This window comes from Sapajus apella, unplaced genomic scaffold (assembly GCF_009761245.1).
Source record: "Sapajus apella isolate SASKATOON/1434 unplaced genomic scaffold, GSC_monkey_1.0 scaffold69, whole genome shotgun sequence".
NCBI lineage: Eukaryota > Metazoa > Chordata > Mammalia > Primates > Cebidae > Sapajus > Sapajus apella.
The window spans coordinates 3,764,077-3,784,513 of NW_022437009.1; the positions used below are offsets into that span (position 1 = coordinate 3,764,077).

At 45.1% G+C, this 20,437-nt stretch overlaps 1 protein-coding gene and 1 long non-coding RNA gene across 2 annotated transcripts in view; one reads left to right on the forward strand and one right to left on the reverse strand.

Moving 5' to 3' along the window:
- ATP1A1 (ATPase Na+/K+ transporting subunit alpha 1) overlaps nucleotides 1-19,082 on the reverse strand; it is a 32,370-nt gene extending 13,288 nt beyond the window's left edge. The window contains exons 1-10 of the mRNA XM_032249629.1: nucleotides 18,696-19,082; nucleotides 7,619-7,729; nucleotides 6,875-6,934; nucleotides 4,262-4,465; nucleotides 3,533-3,646; nucleotides 3,016-3,150; nucleotides 2,769-2,886; nucleotides 2,074-2,342; nucleotides 1,372-1,570; nucleotides 888-997 (exon numbers count right to left, since the gene is read on the reverse strand). Of these exons, the coding sequence (XP_032105520.1) occupies nucleotides 888-997; nucleotides 1,372-1,570; nucleotides 2,074-2,342; nucleotides 2,769-2,886; nucleotides 3,016-3,150; nucleotides 3,533-3,646; nucleotides 4,262-4,465; nucleotides 6,875-6,934; nucleotides 7,619-7,729; nucleotides 18,696-18,707 (1,332 nt within the window). The 5' untranslated portion in view covers nucleotides 18,708-19,082. The remainder of the gene's footprint in view (nucleotides 1-887; nucleotides 998-1,371; nucleotides 1,571-2,073; nucleotides 2,343-2,768; nucleotides 2,887-3,015; nucleotides 3,151-3,532; nucleotides 3,647-4,261; nucleotides 4,466-6,874; nucleotides 6,935-7,618; nucleotides 7,730-18,695) is intronic.
- LOC116531028 lies at nucleotides 3,823-4,316 on the forward strand. Its single transcript, XR_004260226.1, has 2 exons — nucleotides 3,823-4,059; nucleotides 4,210-4,316. It is a non-coding gene; the product is annotated as an uncharacterized LOC116531028 (long non-coding RNA).
- Nucleotides 19,083-20,437: the final 1,355 nt, after the last annotated feature.

The window sequence follows — 20,437 nt, forward strand, 5'->3', positions numbered from 1 at the left end:
ACATTTATCTCAAGTTTTATCCCCAAGATAAACAACATCACCGTCAAATGAACATCGATTCAATGCCAAGAAAATCTCCTTTGCAGAATAAATGAACTCTATCCTCACCACAGAAAGCATCTGAGTTACATCCAAGCCATATTCCCTTTGGCAACTTAGTTTACACCCACACCTACTACAGGCAGCTTCACAGAGAATGCAGGGCCCAGAGAGCCGCTCACAGCCTCCTCCTCCTACAGGACTTTACACAAATTCATGATCCTTCTGAGGCTGCATCTTCACTCGAGCAGCACAGTAAAACCTCAGTCATTTCAAACTGCATCAGAATTCCACAGGCTGAAGCTGAGCTTATTTTGGCCTGGAGCTTATTTTTACATCATTAGTAAACAAGCTAAGAACCAATAAGATAAGATAAGCTGAGCTATTTCAGGAAAATAAATGGCTTAAAGGATTTACTGGAATCTACTGTATCCTAATATGCAAAGACGATTATGGAGTCACTACAGCCCTCAGCCCTCGGCTCTCACTGTCCACTAGGTTAGGTGATCATATAAACTCAGAGTAGTAAAAGCAGATGAATTAGGTTTTTTAGCAATGAAGACTCTTCTACCTCCTCCCATCCCACTTTGGTCAGATTTTTACTGCATCTTCCCTTTTTAATCAACCTACATGGAGCGGGGGGGTCCTATAATACATCGAGAACCACAGGCAACACAATATTTTAAGTTACACACAGGAAAGTATCGTACAGACTGCTCCAGATGTCCTACAGTGAACAGTCATACAGACCGCAAAGGTAATGTGCCACTTTTAACACTCAAATGGCAGTTCTCATGTGCTGTCTACACCCTCCAAAAGGCAACTCATCAGTTAACTCCTGAGCATACCTTAAGAATAGGTAGGTTTTCCTGGTTAGCCTGAAACACTGCCCTGTTGCAAAGACCTGCAATTCTGGACAGAGCAAGCCAGGTAGCTGAAGTCTTGTCAAAAGAGACACCTGATGGAGGCAAGAAAACACAACAGGAAAATAATGCATTAACCTCTAATGCTGTGTTCTCAGTTCTCCTATTAAAGTCCCATAGAAATCTGCAGTGACACATCTCATTTCCCAATTAATGAAACCAATCATGTTTTAGGAATTCTTCAATCACGTCTGTAGGGCAATTTAAAGTTTCTACTGACATGCCAAAAAGAAAAAAAAAAAAAAAAAAAAAAAAAAAATCCCATACCCTCAACTCATTACTAAATGATTAAAAACAAAAAAGAAAAAGAAAAACTGTCATGAGCTTAAAAAAAAAATTTCATGTGATTTCTTAAAAGCAGCAAGCGAAGTGAGCAGGTGGCTGAGGTGTGTGACAGCCCTGGCCTTACCACTCTGATTCTCTGTCGTATCAGCTTCATGGATTTGATTGTCAAACCACATGTGGGCCACTGTCATCCGGTTCTGAGTCAGAGTTCCAGTTTTATCCGAGCAGATGGTGGATGTGGACCCCAAGGTCTCCACAGCTTCTAAGTTCTTCACTAAGCAGTTCTTCCTCGCCATGCGTTTGGCAGTAAGCGTCAGACAGACCTAAAAAATAGTAGGAAAATTATTACTTCATTCGACCAGGTTAGAATTCTACACAAATTCTTCCTACACCCTAATGTGGAAGAAGTTTGTCTAAAATTAAATCTCCCCAACCTTCTTCTGAAGTCTGAAGAAATAATAAGGGGAAACCATACATGAGGCTTCTCCTTCCTTCCAGAAAAGCAATCCATTAAGAAAAATAACAGGATCCTACCACAATCTATCCCCCTACTGGATCCCAAGTTCTTCTCCTTTCTCCACGGTACTGTCTGGACCACAGGATAATTTAAAAGCAAAATGTATGCTTTGAGGCTATTATCTTACATATAAACACATGCTGAGGTTTTCTTACTGTCAAAACTCACATGTGATGTGGCTCTGAATAAAAACTGTATTAAACATGCAGAATAAAATATAAGGCGGTGATCCCTCAGAAGAGGATGGCAGACAAGTGTAACAATCATGCAAGCTGGTCTGAGTCAGGGTGACCATCACCTGCCTCTTACCGTGACAGTGGCCAGCAAACCTTCCGGCACATTGGCTACGATGATACCGATGAGGAAGATGACAGCCTCAAGCCAGGTGTACTCAAGGATGAGAGAAAGGATGAAGAAAGACACACCCAGGAACACAGCCACACCCGTGATGATGTGGATAAAATGTTCAATTTCTGCAGCAATGGGGGTCTGGCCTCCTTCAAGCCCAGAGGCAAGTGTGGCAATTCTTCCCATCACAGTGCGATCCCCAGTGTAGACAACAATACCACGTGCGGTGCCTTTAAAAGAAGGGGAGGGAGAACTGTACCTAATTTTATCTAACCTGAACGAAGCCACAGATTTTACACAATTACATAGCATGGCTTGAAAAAAAAAAAAGAGTTGACCTGACAACAGCACACTTTTTAAGGGCCAGCTCTTTGGTTGTATATGCTGTTTGTCAAAGGGCCTTCAACTCAGTAACAGGACAGCAGCTCCAACACCCATGCCAGGCTGGTGGTGTTGAGAGAAGAGGCAGGGTGGAGGTGCAGGGAAGGGAAATAGCCACAAGGTTTCCTGCCAGCATGGAAGACACCTCTGCTCTGTGCTTGACACAAGTTGTGAGAAATGGAGCCAACAAAACATGAGATTGTGCCTATGGTTTGTTTCTGTTAATGCCCAAGAGAAATACCACACCATGCTCAAAGTGCCAAAAAATGGCCTACCTTCAACACAGTTGGTTGAAAAGAAGGCAATGTTCCTGGTCTCCAGGGGGTTTTCATTTGTGAAATCTGGAGACCTAGTCTGGGGTTCTGATTCACCAGTGAGTGAGGAGTTATCCACCTGTATGTGAGGAAAAAAGGAAAATGTCATGTGACTATACCAGCCTCATCATGGGCTACTGTTCCCCCTCAACTCGCACTGCCCAAACAGCAGAGCTAGCTATGAGGTTTGTTAAAATAAAAGATCTACCTTGCAGCCATTTGCAGATATGATTCTGAGGTCAGCAGGAATTCGGTCTCCCCCTTTTACTTCTACCAGATCCCCAACCACAACATCCTCGGCATTTATGCTCATTTTCTCACCATTTCGAATCACAAGGGCTTGCTTTGGAAAGGAAACCATTTATACCGTTAGTATACCAGCAAAGAGAGAGTAGTGTCCAAAACAAGAAAATCAAATTAAAAATGGTCTACAATCCTAATTATCTGAATATATGACAAAGATATTATTCACTTTTTTATTTATGCATGTTACAAAAAGCTTGCTTTCCAGTTTAAGAGAGATTGCTGTTACATGGTGTGCCTTCATTCAGAGTTTACCTTCAAAAGAAAGGCTGCCACTTTTTGGGGGTAGAAGGAAAATAGGTGGTTCTGGGTGGGCTAGAAGACATCCATCTCTCTGATGGAGTCATGTAATACTTGGAATGCCTTAACTACCCACTAAGTCACAGGCTGACAAGCTTGGAGAAGGACAAAGTATCTGGTACCTGAGGGACCATGTTTTTGAAGGATTCCATGATCTTTGAACTTTTAGCTTCCTGATAGTAGGAGAAGCAACCAGTTATAATGACAACGGCGGATAGCACCACACCCAGGTACAGCTGGAAAGGAAAAGACAAATTAAGGCCGATGGCTCTACGCAAGAATTAGGGACATTCAATTAATTTTTTGACTGAATAAAAAACAGATTTTTCAATAGAGAAATCAAGGTTTCATAAATATAGAACTCATGTTTTCCTATTTATCCTTCCAGAGACCACACAGGAAGGGTCAGAAATGGAGTCAGCCACACCAACACTTGATCACTAACTGGACGTTTGGATATGTTCTAGATGCATCTATGAAACAAAATGTTTTTCAACCAACTTGTGGATTTTGAAGAATGGCCACCAAGCATTTCTGGACAGGTGACTGTGCCAACATTAAAAGCTGTGCTGTGCCATCCAGTGGGTGGTGGCGGGCGCCTGACAGGGCTGCCTGCTCACAGCAGCACACACAGGTGGGCTTCCCACTTGTAAGAGCATCTACAGGTGGGTGGTAGAGAGAGGAACCGGAAACGAAGAATGGATGGGTCTTGAAGGCAACAGCTGCTGACACTATTCTCCAGTGTTCATAGCTAAAAAGTAATGCGTGGTAATTGAGAATAAGTGGGAGACAAAGACAGAGAAGATACCTGATGTGTACTACAAATCCACATGCTGAATTATGCAACTCACATTATCGTTTTGAGGTTCCTCTTCTGTAGCAGCTTGGATGCTATAAGCCAAGAAACAAAGAATCGCTCCAATCCACAGTAACATTGAGAACCCCCCAAAGAGCTGCCGACAAAATTTGATCCATTCAGGAGTAGTGGGAGGGGGAGTGAGGGCATTGGGACCATCTCGCGCCAGGATCTCAGCTGCTCGAGCAGATGTTAAGCCCTGAGAAGCAGAAGAGTATAAATAAATAAGGCAAACCGTACGAGCATTTACAAGCCAATATACTTATCTGATAGCTGGACAGCTGCAACAAGGATTTAAGGAAGAAACAAAATGTCCCAAGCTGGGGAGCCAAGGTAAAACCTAGCAAATTCCTCCATGAATAGTTCTGCTAATGAGCCAGCCCCACCAGGGTTCAGGCAAACAATTGCCCACGTTTCCCAAGGAAACCGTAACACTCAGACTCTTCAAATTGACCCATCAATACATTTGAATCCAGCCTGGTTTCTTCTAAGTTTTAGATCAATGGATTCAGGCCAAATTGCATTTCTACCAAAAAGATATCTATTTTCACAAAACCATTCAGTTTTGCAAATAAAGAGCTTTGAGTTTTCTGTGTATTGATTCTGTCCTGAGGGGGGAAAAAAACCCTTCTCCAAACATCAAAGGAGAGGGAACTTCCTGTAGAAATCCATTGGGTTAACAGCCAAGTTTTAAATATACAGCTTGATTCTTGGCTTGCCTGGCAGGGAAGTGCTCACCTCCATGTGCATTTTAGCCAACTCCCAGTAAACCTGGGGACTGAAAGGTGTTCACCAGAAAAACCCACTCTACTAAAGCCTGCTGTTTTTCTAATGGGCCTTAACCCCAAGATTCACTGACAGCAGACAATTAGATATAGGCTCTCATTAAGAGAGGAAAATTATGATCACTTTTATACTATCAAAACACCAAGCTAAACAAAAGAAAATAATTTTGTCTAAAGTATCTGTTTATCTGTATTTTGTGCTCATGTTACCAAACATTTGAGTGCTAATCTACATGCCAGGCACTGAATTCAGTGCTTTAATTAACTTGTTCAATTCTCATGACAATCCTTTTTAGGCATTATTAACCTCATTTTACAAGTAAGGAAACAGACCCACAGCATTTGAGTAACGGGCACAGGTCAGCGAGAGCACACTTTGTAAGACTCTAATAAAAACTTAAGTGAGATGATATATGTGAAGTGGCTGGAGACTGCCAGGCACACAGTGAGCACGGAGTCACTGCTGGCATGTTGTTCTGAGTCAAGTCGAGGCCTCCTCTTGGAGCTTAAAGTACCTGTTCAAGAAAAACACTCTCAAACCACATTCTTCTCTATTCTCTTTTTTTGAGACGGAGTTTAGCTCTTGTTGCCCAGGCTGGAGTGCAATGGAGTGCAATCTCAGCTCACTGCAACCTCCGCCTCCTGGGTTCAAGCAATTCTGCCTCAGCATCCTGAGTAGCTGGGATTACAGGCATGCACCACCACGCCCAGCTAATTTTGTATTTTTAGTAGAGACATGGTTTCGCCATGTTGGTCAGGTGGTCTCGAACTCCTGACCTCAGGTGATCCACCGCACCCACCGGGCCTCTTCTCTACTTTTACATCACAACAAACAACACAGAATATGACTTCTGTGACCAAAGGCGTGGTGGTTTCTCCCCATCACCAAGGTTTCCTCCAATTCAATTCCAACACTATCTACCTGGAAAATCAGAAAGGTGGAACAAGATTAGAGTCCTGCCTTGGGGCAGGTGAAAGGAGGACAGGGGAGAGAGATTCTGTTTCCTGAAGCCTGTGCTGAAGTCTAACACACCCATCACTATAACAACAGGCTGTAATAAGGGCTATGGGAGTTATGAACCAGGAACTGTGGACAAAAACCAATATATATCAGAACACCACAGTACTCATGGCTCCTGATGCCTTACTGAAAAAAATGCTACATATTTGCTTGTTATTCAAGCTATTCCCAGACTTTCCAGTGATTATCTGGAAAGAAGAAACCCCTAGACTATTTATTTTTCTAACATTTGTTGCACATTTAATATCAAAATCCTCTGGATAATAAGATACACAATGGCTATTTTATGAAAAGCTTTCTTTAAATTTTGTACAAAACAATTTCCAAATAGATGATAGACTAACTAAACAAATGATAGTATAATCATAGCAGGCTGCAATGGGCTAGCTGGGAAAAGTGCAAAAATGTGAACTGTTGAAGATTCAACTAGGTGAAATATTCAACTCAATTTAACACATGTAGAAAAATAAAGGGAAAATTTATCATCCAAAAGGTCAAGGCATAAGCATAGCTTTGAAGCCAACTGCAAGTCCTGGGCTCCCACTTATTGGCTCTCAACTACTATAAAACAGGGAAAATAACATCAGGGATTTTTTTTTTTTAACATCTGGGACGTTTTCAGGGAAAATAACATCAGGAGGATATAAAAGGCGAAGCTCTGTGCATGCCACACAGTAGATACACAGATGGTGGCTGTCATTTTCTTACTAGTGCCTATGAGGTTAGACCTGTATGTAATACGGGAAAAAATGTAATAAGGAAAACCAGGATTCTGTATAACAGCTTTCAAACGAGAACATACCCGGCTCAAGTCTGTTCCATATTTACGATGAAGTTCATCAAGGCTAAGTTTATGATCATCCTAAGGGAGAACGGAAACAAAGAAAATAGTTACACACTATAGTATGAAAAATGACCAAAAAAAAACCCCAGCATTACTCATTATCATCATGAAACTTAATAAACGAAGCGCAGGTGTTTTCTTCAGTGCAGACGTTGGTACACCTTTCACCGTCACTTCGTGGCTTCGCCAGCACACAGCTATCGTGACAGCTAGCTCTTCACTGGAGAATGGCTAGAGCTGAGTGACAGTGGCCCGTCACCACTTGCCACAACACTTCAGAGAAGCCCAGCAGCTCTCAGGGATCTAGTAAAACCTTATCTGCCCTCTCTGATGACCAGGTCAATTCCAGGCAGGCTAAGTCTTGGAAGCTTCCATAGCCTGGAGAGACTGAATTTCCCAATGTTTGATATAATCCAGAGGAAAGCAAAGACTCATGATATCAACCTCAGTTCCTTCCATTGATTTTTGGTTATGCCAGAGTGACTAACTTTTCCAACGCTCTAACAGCTTTTAAAGAAGAAAATGTTCAACATTAACCTCTACAACTAGATGAGATCTGTACAACTGCTATGATCTCTTTTAATATAAAGCAATTATCTGGCTGAAGAATTCAGTGAGGCCTGGGGGTAGTGTATGATCCAAGATATAGGATACAGTGAATTTTTAATGAGGATGGAATACAGCATTCCTCCTAGTACTTACCATAGAAACTTCTTTCTTCAGTTCATCCATGTCCCTTTCTTTTTTGACCTTTTTGCCCTTTTTATCACCTTGTTCCGAAACAGCTGCAGGTTCATATTTATCACGTCCAACCTGTAGGACAATGTGGGAAAAGTGAGGCTGTGAATTATGTACCTCATCTGAAACTGAAAATTCTGGAGTAGGGGATTTTGGTAGTTTTTAGGGTAGCCATAATTTGGAATAGTCATTATGATACTAGTCATGAAAACGTATGCCCTTATATTGCATCCTACATATGCAAAGCAACCTACTAATAATACATTATCTCAAGACACATCCTCTCCAACCAAGAGCGTTACGACCAGTAGGAAAGTCTTAATGCTTCTGATGCTAGTGGTAGGCTTCAGAATGGCCCTGCCAGTGCCACTTCCATTTGGGGTTAATGAGGAGATTTTTGCTATCAAAATCCCTATTTTGCAGCCTTCCAACTTCCCTACTGAAAGAATAAAACTAACTTTACCTTATTAACTTAGAGTGCAATATTGTGCTTATGAGTCTGTATTCGTAATCAGACAGGCTTGAGCTAAAATCCTGGGCTTCACCACTTACCAGCAATGTATCCTTAGGCAAGTTACTGACTCCTACATTTCAATTTCCTCTTCCATAGCATGGAGATAAAGAAGAGTGCCAACCTTTTTGTATTTTTAAGAATTAAATGATATAATACATCTAAATGCTAGTTACTTTGATATTGTTTATGTTCTTTGCTTTGCAAAGACATTATTACATATCAAATTTAAGTATCTTTAGTGCTCACGTAAGAGCACAGACCTTTTCCAGCTTCTCGTATTAAAAAGTCACCCTGAGACTCCTTAAAATTCTTTCCATGAGATAAAAAAGGGAGCCCCCACCCCATTCTGTAGCCTGAAAATAAAACCTCCAAAATGAAAGTCTCTGGAAATGTTTTGACATAAGCAGGATGTAGGAAAAGCATGTGCATTACCACATAATTCACAGGATCCACCTACGCCTCTTGAAAACTGGAACAATTTTTAAAGAAAATGTTGATTCTATAGTTTAAATTTAGATTGTTCCACTCCCCCACTCCTGTTGAAAATCTCTGAGCTTTTCTACACAAAGCCTGAACTTGGTGCTCCAAAGCTTAGTGGAGCAGAAAAGCCCCTTGTTCCAGACACCTCCCCCCAGGCAGCCTCCCACAAGGACAACTGAAGGCCAAAAAGTAGACATTAACAATTTTCTTTTTTTTCTTTTTTTTTTTTTTTTTTTTTGAGACGGATTTTCGCTTTTGTTGCCCAGGCTGGAGTGCAATGGCGCGATCTCGGCTCACCGCAATCTCCGCCTCCTGGGTTCAGGCAATTCTCCTGCCTCAGCTTCCTGAGTAGCTGGGATTACAGGCACGTGCCACCATGCCCAGCTAATTTTTTGTATTTTTAGTAGAGACGGGGTTTCACCATGTTGACCAGGATGGTCTCGATCTCTTGACCTCGTGATCCACCCGCCTCGGCCTCCCAAAGTGCTGGGATTACACGCTTGAGCCACCGCGCCCGGCAACATTAACAATGTTCTTAAAATGCATGACATGTGGTGCTATTCCCATTATTTTGTGGCTCTCCCTTACTCATTTCTAACTTTCCAAAGTGCATTACCAGCTACCAAAGCAATAATTAGGAACTCATGTGTCCATATTATAATTTTATTGTGCTGAAATGAAAAAAAGACAATCAAAAAGTGTGTGTGTGTTTCAGTCATAACTAATACAGCTGCAAATAAAATACAGTGTTCACATAAATTTAGAAATATTCCCTTAAGACACCAAGGAGAAATCCTTCTCCAAATTCACTGGTGTGGCCCACATGTAGTGACACATCATTTACATTTGTAATGTCTGTGGTCACGTGTGCAGGACTACTTGACTAGTAACTTCTTCCAAACGGGTAAAGTTATTAGTTTCTATCTTATCTATTAATGAAGCAGGTCTAAAGATAGTCAACATTCTTGACATTCTCTCCATTATGGAACAACTACATTTGCAGGCACCTCCGTCAGTACAGCTCTTGGTGCCAGAGTTTAAATGAAAAAATAATAACACATACAAATGGACGAATAAAAAGGAAAAGGCAGCTCATCTACCAGAAAGGAACCACAGCTAAAGTGGTTATTTCCTTCGTACCTTTAACGAGAAAGCACAACACTTAAAAACCATTTTAAAACATTGACTAAGGATCTTCACAAGATTGATGTGACCACTTCGTATTGATTTTTAAAATACGGCTCACAAATTCTCTCTAAGCAAGTTGACTATCATTGAAATATATTTTAATAAATGAAAATCAGAGTTGCAACCCCTCAGTTTCATCATCTGCATGCTTTGATTATTCTCAGACTTCCAATATCTTCCACTCCAGAAGAGGAGAGAGCAGCTAGGCTCTGAACACATTCCAAAGCTTTACCACTACTTACAAAATAACTGTCTTGCCCACAGCTTCATCGCTATCAATGCTAAAGTCAGCTGGGAATCTAGATACCCTAATAACGCTCCCTTTTCTGTATCCATTCATGCTAAGTAAGGCAAAGTTTTAAATGAGGCCATTTGTGAATGAGACATGGTCAGTATTACCAAGTGAAACTGCTTTTTCTTCAAAACTTTAATTTTTTCACTAGGCAACGTTTGCATAGAAGAACCAGGCAGCTTATACAATTCCGTTCATCTCCACAAGTAAAATAATACCTTACTCTTAGCTTATCCTGGTGGGAACCAATTATTACTTAAGTCCCTATCAGTCTCAATTATCGCAGTCTCAAAGCTGCAAAATTCAGAGTCAGGGAGTGCATGCTGGGTGACATGAATAGTGGTGGAATCAGGTAAGACAGTATTTCTTTATTAACTTTTTTTTAGGTTTTGGAGTACATGTGAAGAACATGCAGGATTGTTGCATAGGTACACACATGGCAATGTGGTTTGCTGCCTCCATCCCCCCATCACCTATATCTGGCATTTCTCCCCATGTTATCCCTCCCCTACTTCTCACCCCCCACTGTCCCCTCCCCTAGTTCCCCCCAACATACCCCAGTGTGTAGTGCTCCCCTACCCGTGTCCATGTGTTCTCATTGTTCAACACCCGCCTATGAGTGAGAACATGCGGTGAGAACATGCGGTGTTTGATTTTCTGTTCCTGTGTCAGTTTGCTGAGAATGATGGTTTCCAGGTTCATCCATGTCCCTAAAAAGGACACGAACTCATCGTTTTTTATGGCTGCATAGTATTCCATGGTGTATATGTGCCACATTTTCCCTGTCCAGTCTATCATTGATGGGAATTTGGGTTGGTTCTAAGTCTTTGCTATTGTAAACAATGACTTAAGGCATTTGGGAAAAACGAAGGTCACAGGAAAGGTGAATGATAAATATGGTGTTTCCTTGATCAACTACAGTGACCTTCCGGCTCATCTGGGCATTGGGCACATACTTCCTACTTTTTCAATTAGAAAGTTCAGTCACTTCCCCACTGCCAGAGGACTGGGAGTGATTAATCCTCACTCTCATCATGTTCCACATAAGGGCACCCCCACCCCTGTGAGCATCTCTGAGGAAAGGTACAATGAAAGCCCAACAGGTTACACCATCCTCAAAAGGGCCACTCCTAAAAATGAAGTTGGGTTGGTTTTTTTTTTCCCCTTCCATTCTAATTTGGGAAGTCGAAAGTCACAGCAAGGGCAGGGGCTTACCTACTGTGACACAGCTTAGGACAGCGTCACCATTTCATCCTGTGCTTCCCATGGATTCCATCCTGTCAAAGATTAACTAAGGATTTTGCTATTTGATCTGGGTAGAGGGAACAGGTGCCCAAGAGATGAGAAGAGAACATTCTTGACAGGAGGAACCAAGGTTAAAACATGTAACAAGGTTCACTCACTTAAAAATATATATCGAATCCTCACAGTCCTCACAATGAGTGAGACATTCCAAAGACCTGCTAGAGCTTAAGATGTTCCTTCCTCTTTTTTAGAAATTAGCCAGCCATTTAATGGGGACAGAGTTGGGGAGAGAGATGACAGATGTAGAAATCATCCCAAAATAGGCAGGAGCTTCCATGCCAGCAGCACATCACTTGAGGTCTGTATAAGCTACAGCTACCGCCGAAGGCCTTCACGCCCATCCCAAACACCAGCCTTTGCCTGTCAGCCTCAGTTTCCTAAGCCCCAAAATGGGAATAACACTTGGTATAACTATTAAATAACCTAGAGAAGGTATTTTCATAATCTGATTAGTCAAGAAACCATCAACTCTGAAAAATAAAACACCTAAAAACTGGACTATTTCCAAAGTCCACGAACAAAAGCTTTGGACTGGCAAGAAGGGCTCGAAGGACAGCCAAAGGAAGTGCCCCAAATGCAGCCCACTTCAGAGTTGCCAAGAAGATTGTAGAAACGGCACCTCAGGACAGAATTTGGCAAATTCCACCTTAGCAGGAAAGTTGGGGGATGCACTCTGACCCTGCTGGTTTCCTAGAGGCTGCCTAGTCTGGGCTACCCTGAATGCAAAAGGTAAGGGGGAGGGGTGCTTTCTCATTTTCCTGGATGATACATAATAAAACCATCCAACACAACTGTGTAAGTAAAGGTATGGCATGGTGGCGCGTGCCTGTAGCCCCAACTACTCAGGAGGCTGAGGCAGGAGAATTGCCTGAACACAGGAGGCAGAGGTTGCGGTGAGCCGAGATCGCGCCATTGCACTCCAGCCTGGGTAACAAGAGCGAAACTCCGTCTCCCAAAAAAAAAAAAAAAAAGCACTACACAAAGGCTATCACTAAACTTGGTCCTAATTAACATATACATTGCTGCCATTTTTCACTTTCCATGAAAATTCTTTTAAACCTTTAAAGAAAAAACTCCTTTGGCTTTATTTTTCATTTGACCTTATCAGTGAAAACTTAAAGAAAGTAACAGTCTTCTCCAGTTTAGCATGGAAAAACAAAAAAGAAAATAACAGTAAAGAAATGATCGGGCCCAGTTTATTACATCTCCATTTGCTCCTAAATGACTAAGTAGATTAGTTTATGTGCAAGGAATTGTCTAGGCAGGGATGGGGGAGCTGAGGGATGGCCAGGGTTGAGGGAGGACACTGTCACAGCACCATGGCCGCTCTCCAGCCCCAGCAGCAGCACATCACTGCAGGGGGCAGCAGTTCTCTGCAGAGGAGGTGAGCCTGTGGGGCCACCATGCCTTCATCCTCCTTCTCTCGCCCACCCAAATATGCATCCTGGAGAAGGTAATTTACCAAGGCCAAAGCAGTAGGTCCCTTTGTGAGCCCAGTTCAGTATCTCCAAACTTGGGCTGCAGCCCATCAGCCAGCCATGGTCAAAGAACAGCGACAGTTCTAGCCAGCAGGTTCCCTCAGCCCAAAAGAACATGACCTAACCTTCCTCCCCAGTCTGCCTGTATGTCAATTCTTAAGGAGCCTGCCAACCTACCCTACCTGCAGTAGTTAGGATACATCCACGATCATTCAAAAAATAAAAATCCTAAAAGGTGTAAAGAATCAATGCACTTTAGATACACTTTTGTTTTTTACAATTATTAAGAACAATCAGACAAAAACTTCAGTTTCTTCAATGGGCTATTCTACCTCTATGTTAGGCACATGGGTTATGAAGGGTTAAAACTTTCTGATTACTCCTTAACTCCCCCTATTTGCTGACCACCTTACCCTTCTTTTTTTTCATTTTGCCAGACTGCTCCAGTTTGAGAGACAACTGATTAATAATCGGCACACGTGTTATGAGAGGACTGAATCAATTCCCAGTAAGTGCTGATCACTCCTCAATGAGTACCCTGAAGCCGGGGCTAGGAAGGAAAATGACCGCCAGGCTGAAGAGGGTAAAGGCTGTCCAAGGCCCTAAAGAAATGCCACATGAGTTGAAATAATAAAACAAATATGGTGCCATGGAAGCATTACGTGGAAGATAAAAGAAACACCTAAGAGGATAACCCCCAAAGCACATTAGGGTCCTGCCCCCACATGGGAACAGACTAGAAAGAGAAATCATGGCCCACTGACCCACACAGCAAGCCCCACTGAGCCACAAAATCTTACACTGATTATCAGGCCCCCAAACAATACAAGTCCCAAGGACAAAGCATGAGCTACCACGAATCAACTTCTCAAATCACCGAAACAGCCGACAGTCGTTACTAAATAAGGTCTGAATAAAACCAGAAAGAGATCACATGCAGATATATTTCATCATAAATCCCAAAGGAACTAGTGAGTTAGGTCTAAAACCAGATAAAGAGTGTCACTGTGAAGTCACAAAAGAACTAAGGAATGAGGTCTACTAGTCAAAAATCCCTTTGCTCAGTACCCAAATAAAAACCAAACCAAAGAGAAAGTATACAGTGAAAGGTACCTCTTTCCTAACAGAATCTGCTACCCCAAACACCAAATAAATGTGAAGAGCTTCTTGTGGATTCCTGACAACGGATTTCGGCACAACTAATGAGGTGAGTCATATGCAAAGAACAGTCTCTCTATGACTCCAGCCAAAGAATACACACTTCCTCTCATACCCTCAATTCATAGCAACGTGAGAAAGTTCAGACCTGACTAGGTTCCATATCCTTTCCCCAAAATATGTAATAAATGAAGGAGAGATTTAAAAATGAGTGAGTAGGTTTTACAGTTCTCTCTACTGCACATGATCGTGTACTGGACATGTACTTTCAGTGTAATCTAGAATTGGACAGCTCTGGCAGGGATGAGAAACATTTTGCCTGGTGTTTTGCTGTCCAAACCCAGCCACTCTGATTACTGTGAGCCCATCTGATCTGACACTGGGGTTTCTTCTTCTAGCCTGCTGGCTGGCAGAGAGCCCTGGGCAGCTAGAAGAAGTTAGCACAGCACAAATGTTCAGGCTCCCTCTCATCACAGAAGGCCGAAAAGCCCATTTTATTTTGCAAGGCTTCAAAAACGTAAAAATGATCATCAACCATGAACAAAGTCCTTCACCTGAAAAGTGAAAGCAGACAGCAAGATGCTATTAGACAGATCTGCTTGTTGAGCAAAGATAACAGTCGCAGTCATGTCAACTGACACCTCTACTTGACTTTCCTACGAAGGGCAATTAACAGTATTTTCCATTATTTTTAAACCGTAGTATGTTCTTCTGATGAAAGAAAAAACCTGCTCTCTAATTTTGAAAGGGCTAACGACTTACTGACAAACAGCAAACCCAGTCTGTAAAGCTGTGATCTTCTCTCGGCTCTAATTACGGTACCTATGTAAGCCCAGTAACAATAGCCACAACTCGGGCTGGCACTGCACTCCTTCCATAAACAGAACATAGATCACTTCACTTGATCCCCAGGATGAACATTCTATCCAAGAGCCCGGTGAGAAACTGAAGCTTCAGGGCTTTTATTTTATTTTAAACCTGTTCCTTTTTAAGTGAAGAAACCAATTTTACTTTACAATACCAAATCCTTCAAATCTATTTTAGTTAAAGCCCTTCTTACGGTTTAGATATATTTAAAAGAACATAACCTGATTTGAATAGAAAGTCACTTATCTGTTCATTTGTTGCTAAAATAATCGGAAAACAATGACTGAGGGGACTGGATTGGAGCATGGATGTGTGCCAAGTCTATTGTGCTATAAAATGTTGAATTCATTTGTACTTTTAAATGCAATTTAGGAATAACATTCCCAGGAATCTGTATATTTTAACTGTTAGCCTTCATCTGGACAAACATCAAACTGGATTTTAAAAGGCATTTTTTTGTTTTGTTTCATTTTTTGGGCTACCAGGTTCACCACTCTCTCCCCATCTTCCCAGGTTTAAGAGGCAGGCCTCTACTCTTTCCTACCCTCCCACCCGAAGGTGAGTCACTACAGTGTTACAAACTTACTGGCAGAGAACACTACAAATTAACAAACAGTAAGTTACTAAAAGGGGATACACCCTCATAAAAGGGTACAGAAAGAACCCAAGAAGCAGAGAACTGTTACACACTCAACAACTGACAGGCAAGGGTGAGGCACAGGGCTCTTCTCCGCCCCGCAGCTCCAGGCACTGGTTCTTCCTGTAACTGCTCCACTAGCTCCGGGCCAGGCCTGGGCAACTTTCCACTCTGAGGCCTCTGCCTTACAATGCTGTAAGTCTAAAGTACTAGCTTTATAGCAGACAGAGGAGCTTTAGTCACACTTGCAAGCTGAGCTCCAAAAGGGCAGCTGATAACGTACAACCAAGATTTCTGCTGACATGTGCATCCCCCTGCCACCTTCCCTGGAACCTTTTTTCCCTGCTCCTCTTTAAATCACCACTCATAAGCTATGGTTTTTTTTTTTTTTCTTTTTGGTAATAATAGTCAAACTAAATCCCGAATGCAGTGAAACACCTGGTAAGACCCCCTCCTCCTCATCTTTTACACACTTGAGAAAACAAACGTTCTCACGTTTCTGCACAGTTATGGTGTGTGCCTTTGGTGAGCGAACGGTTGCAGGTGGTAGGCCTAGCTGAAGGTTTAAGCCGAGTCACTGGCAATAACACCCAGGATGAAAAAAAGGGACAAAATCCTATTTCATCCAGGAATGATTCAGCAAGAGCTGTTCTTTCATTTTCTTAACAAATGCTTAGGAATTAGACTTTTAAGGACATACAAAATCACCTGAAATATCATCAACAGCTAGGACACAAACGATACTGAGGAGAGGAGGGGAAGAAATTTACAATGACCTTAAAAATTAGCTCCCGGCACAGGCTTCCTGGTTAACCAATTATCAGCAGGGCTTTAGTCACCGCTCCACCCACATTTTAATCCCCATGTGGAAAAATCCCAACATGAAATATTCTCCTGAACATTTGGACGATCACAATAAGTCACTGAGGACAAACACACATAAAAGTAACCTCATGTTCAATGTATGTATCAGAATACCCAAGACACTACCTACCAGCCAGCAGCCAGGCAGCTTATCATCCCAGTGTTCGCCTGCTGTAATTTAATCCTCTGTCTGCTAGCCACCATACATTTTGTTCTAAGACGTGTGGGTTGAAGCTCTACTAACTATTCAGGTGGGTTACTATTGTGCATGTGTGCCTGTGTGTGGTTATAAAAGAGACATCTAGATATATGGACATAACTTAGTTACCCAAACCATTTAATTCAACATCACAAATATCCTAGTTTCATCTGAAGGGTAAGTTTTGAGTTCTGTACAGAAGGTGATGTTAAAAGAGTAAATGTATGTGCAGGCTTGACGCCACAGGCTGTTCAAGAATCAGGAACGCCTGATCTGTCACAAGCCAACAGTTTGACCTTGAGCAAGTCACTTCACCTTCCTAGGCCTGGGGCACACATCTATGACCTCAACACCCCCCAAAATTAGCTCAGGAACTTTTTTTTTTTTTTTTAAGGGAGGAGAGACAACGAATGAGCTTTCAAGTGCTTGTTTACAGGGAACGATCAAGGGTTTGATGGTGTGGTAAAAGCACAGGCCACTAACCCAGTTTCCATTAGGGGAACGGAGAGGCCCTGCACTCCGCTCTTTGATGCCACTCGACCTGGACCGGCTCTCCACGCCGTATGCTTTTAAAAGCGAGGCGAGCTGTGCATTTCACTTGCACCTGTTCGTCTCACCAGGTTCAAGCCTTTCAATTACCTCCTTCAAAACCCATTTAGACAGTCCCCAAAGAGTGCAGCATCCCTCCGCTCCAGACACTCGGTCTACACCCAGAAGCCTCAGGGCCTTGAAAGACCTACTCAGTGTCTGCACTGTGCTAAACCCTGGAGACAACGGAGTGGATTCTCTCCCATCTCTATTCTTTTTTTTTTTTTTAATAATTCATTTATTTTACTTTAGGTGCATACTGTATCTGGCATTTCTCCCATCTCTATTCTAATGACCTGGTCACTTTCATCCCATGAATTCCGAGGTTATTTTGTGTAAATTTTTCTCAACTGGCCTTTGGCTCCTTTGGAGTCCGGGACCCAGTCTCCTGCAGCAGGTACCTACCAGTAATCAAGGCTTCGCTGCAGAAATGTAGGAAAGCGGTGTTGTGATGATATTCCCACCGCGCTCGGCGCCACTCTCCTGTCCCAAGACCCCTCGTTTCCTTAAGGGACTGCCCTTTGGTGAGTCCGCGACACTGGAAACCGGCAGAGTATTCCTACCACCGTATTGCCCGCAGCTTCCAGTCCTTTTTCGGGTTTATTGTACCCTAAGGCCCGGGTGGGTCAGCCTATTTTCCTTCAAGGTTCCTCCCCGCAACAAAAAATTTGCACGCCTCTCCCCACCTTCGGATTATAACTCCAGTTGGCACCGGCGCATCCAGTGTTTACGGAAAGTGGCCCAAAAGAGCTCTCAAAAGTATACATTAAAGGCCATCTTAGGGCGGTGAAGACACACCCTTTCTGGCACCAGCTCGCCCAGCCGGCTCCGCACTCAGGGGAAGCCAGTTTTTTCTTTGGGGGAGGGCGGCCGCCTCTGCGGGGAGCCAGCTAAGCCTCAGCGCCTCCAGGAGGAGCCCCGAACCCGCAGGCTGCCCCCGCCGGCGCCGAGGCCGCGGCGGGAACGGAGGCCCGGGAGGGGCCCCGGCAGAGCGCCCCAGGGGAAGGGGAGGAGCGCGCCTTTCCTCCGGGTACGGAGGGCGGAGGGAAAAGGAAGGAGAGAGGTGAGGGCGGGCGCGGGGAGGGGAGCCGGGCTCGGGGATGCCGGCTTGGTCCCGGAGCCGCCCAGCTGCCGCTCTCCCCCGCTGCTCCCGGCCCCGGGGCTTCCCAAGCACCGCCTCCCGGAGCCCCCTGCCCGCTCGGCCTCGGCGGCGCGCAGCCCCCACCCGGGGTCGGCGCACCGCCCAACACTGCAGCGCTCCAGCTTCTCGGTTCTCCCTTCCCCCGCCCCCCGTTACTGCGCTCCCTCCATTTCCAAAGTGCGTCGTCTTTTAAGCCGCGCGGCTCTGCCAGCCCGCGCCGCGCCGCTTCCTCCTCCGCCGCCTCCCGCGGGCCCCAGTCGCCCTCCGGACTTCCTCCTCTTGCCCTCCAGGGCTCCCCGAGCCCCCTCCCCGGGGGCGCCGGACACTCACCCCCTTCCCCATGGTAGCTGTGCTCGGTACCCGGCGCCGGGTCCTGTCGCTGGAGAGTCAGAGAGAAAAGCAAAGAGCAGCTCCCGGCCGAGCTAGCGGGGCCGGGGGAGCCGAGTGGAGGGAGCTAGGGCTGCCGCGGGGCGGGAGGGAGGGAGGGCGGCCGGCGGCTCGGGCCGATGCCGCCGCCGCTGCTGCTGCTGCCGCCGCCGCCGCCGGGGCTGCTACCGCTGCTGCTGCCACGTGTCCACCTCCTCCCGCCGCTGCTGTGCGCCCCAGACCCCGCCGCAGCTCCGGCCCGCGCCTCCTCCTCACTTCCTAAAATATGCAACCTGCGTGCTGGCCCCGCCCACGCCGCGAAACGTCACCGTTACCGGAGCAACCTGATACCGGCCGCGGGCCTGGCTCCGCCCCCTCCCCAAGTCCCACCCCCGGGTCCGGACCGCCCCTGCTGCGGCCAGTGCAGGCTCCCGCGGAGGGCGCCCGGGCCCGGGGCGAGAGTGCCCACCGCGTCCCGGGAGGGCTGCGGGGCGGGCCTGCTGGCTGAGCAGCGGGGACTCGGCGGCCTTGGCCCTCCCGCGCCCCTCCTCCCGCCGCCAGGCGTGACCCGCCTGCTGTGTAGGAACGGGAGGTCCGCAGTGGGTGCGCTACGGTCTCGGAACTGGGCTCTCCCATCGCCGCCGACTCGGCACCAAAAGCCTTGCGCGGAACGGCTTTGCCAGCGCTTGGGGAATCTCCTCTGGGACTCAGGGATGCTGGAGGGGGCTGGCGTTCGGGTGTGACTGCAGCCGGCGCCCGACTGAGGGACTCCGCCCCACTGTGGAATCCAGGCCCCGCGCCCACCTGCGGATGGCCTCCCCAGGCGCTTGCTGCCCTCCCCAGGCGCTTGCTGCCCTCCGAGTGCCTCCAGTGACTTGGGGTCCTCTTATCCCCTTCCGCTCCGTCATAGCGGGAATGGATCCGAACTGGCCTCGCCAGAAGTTCCAAGCACCCTCCTCCCACCACCTCTCTTTCTTCAAGATTCCAAAATGAGAATCCAAAGGGCGACCAGCGAATTCATTCACGCTATTGTGTGAATGTAACCTGCTTGTCCAGTTTGGGGATTCTCTTTTTAGGGAAGAAAAACCTGAAACCCAAAGGAATGCATATCATTAGTTAGAGGAGCTAAATCAAGGGGGAGGCGTTTGAGGACTTGTCAGGTGCCTCTCCACGCCTCCAGCTGTCACGGCCTTGGGTTCTCTAAGGGGGCCCTGGAAACCACCCCTCTCCCCGGAGAACCCTGGTCCCACTGCACTTTGTGGCTTCTCTCTCATTATAGCTTCTACTTCTTAGCAAGAAGTTGCAATGGCTGAAATTCTTCAACATTTTAAAAAACAAAGTATTTGCAGAAAGCCAAGTACTCTGAGAAAGGCCAGGATGTTGAATATCTAAGCAAAGGTTCCTAAGTTAAAGCCAACTCTATCAACTTCAAGTATTCATGTAACATGAACAAATCAGGATATGAAGCTGGAAAAAATGGGGAAGGAAGGAAAGAAAGGAACGCTAGAAACTGTGTTGTCAGTTACATCATTAGGGTAATTCTCATCCCTTCTCAGAAGACAGTTGCTTATTAGGAGTCTCTTTCTTCTTCCTCAAAAATGTTTGTTAAGGGTTGATGTTGCCTCCAGTGATCTAGAGACTTGGTTCAATCATTCCAGGCCATGGAGAGCAGAGGAATTGTCAGAATTCGAAATCCCGACTGCGTG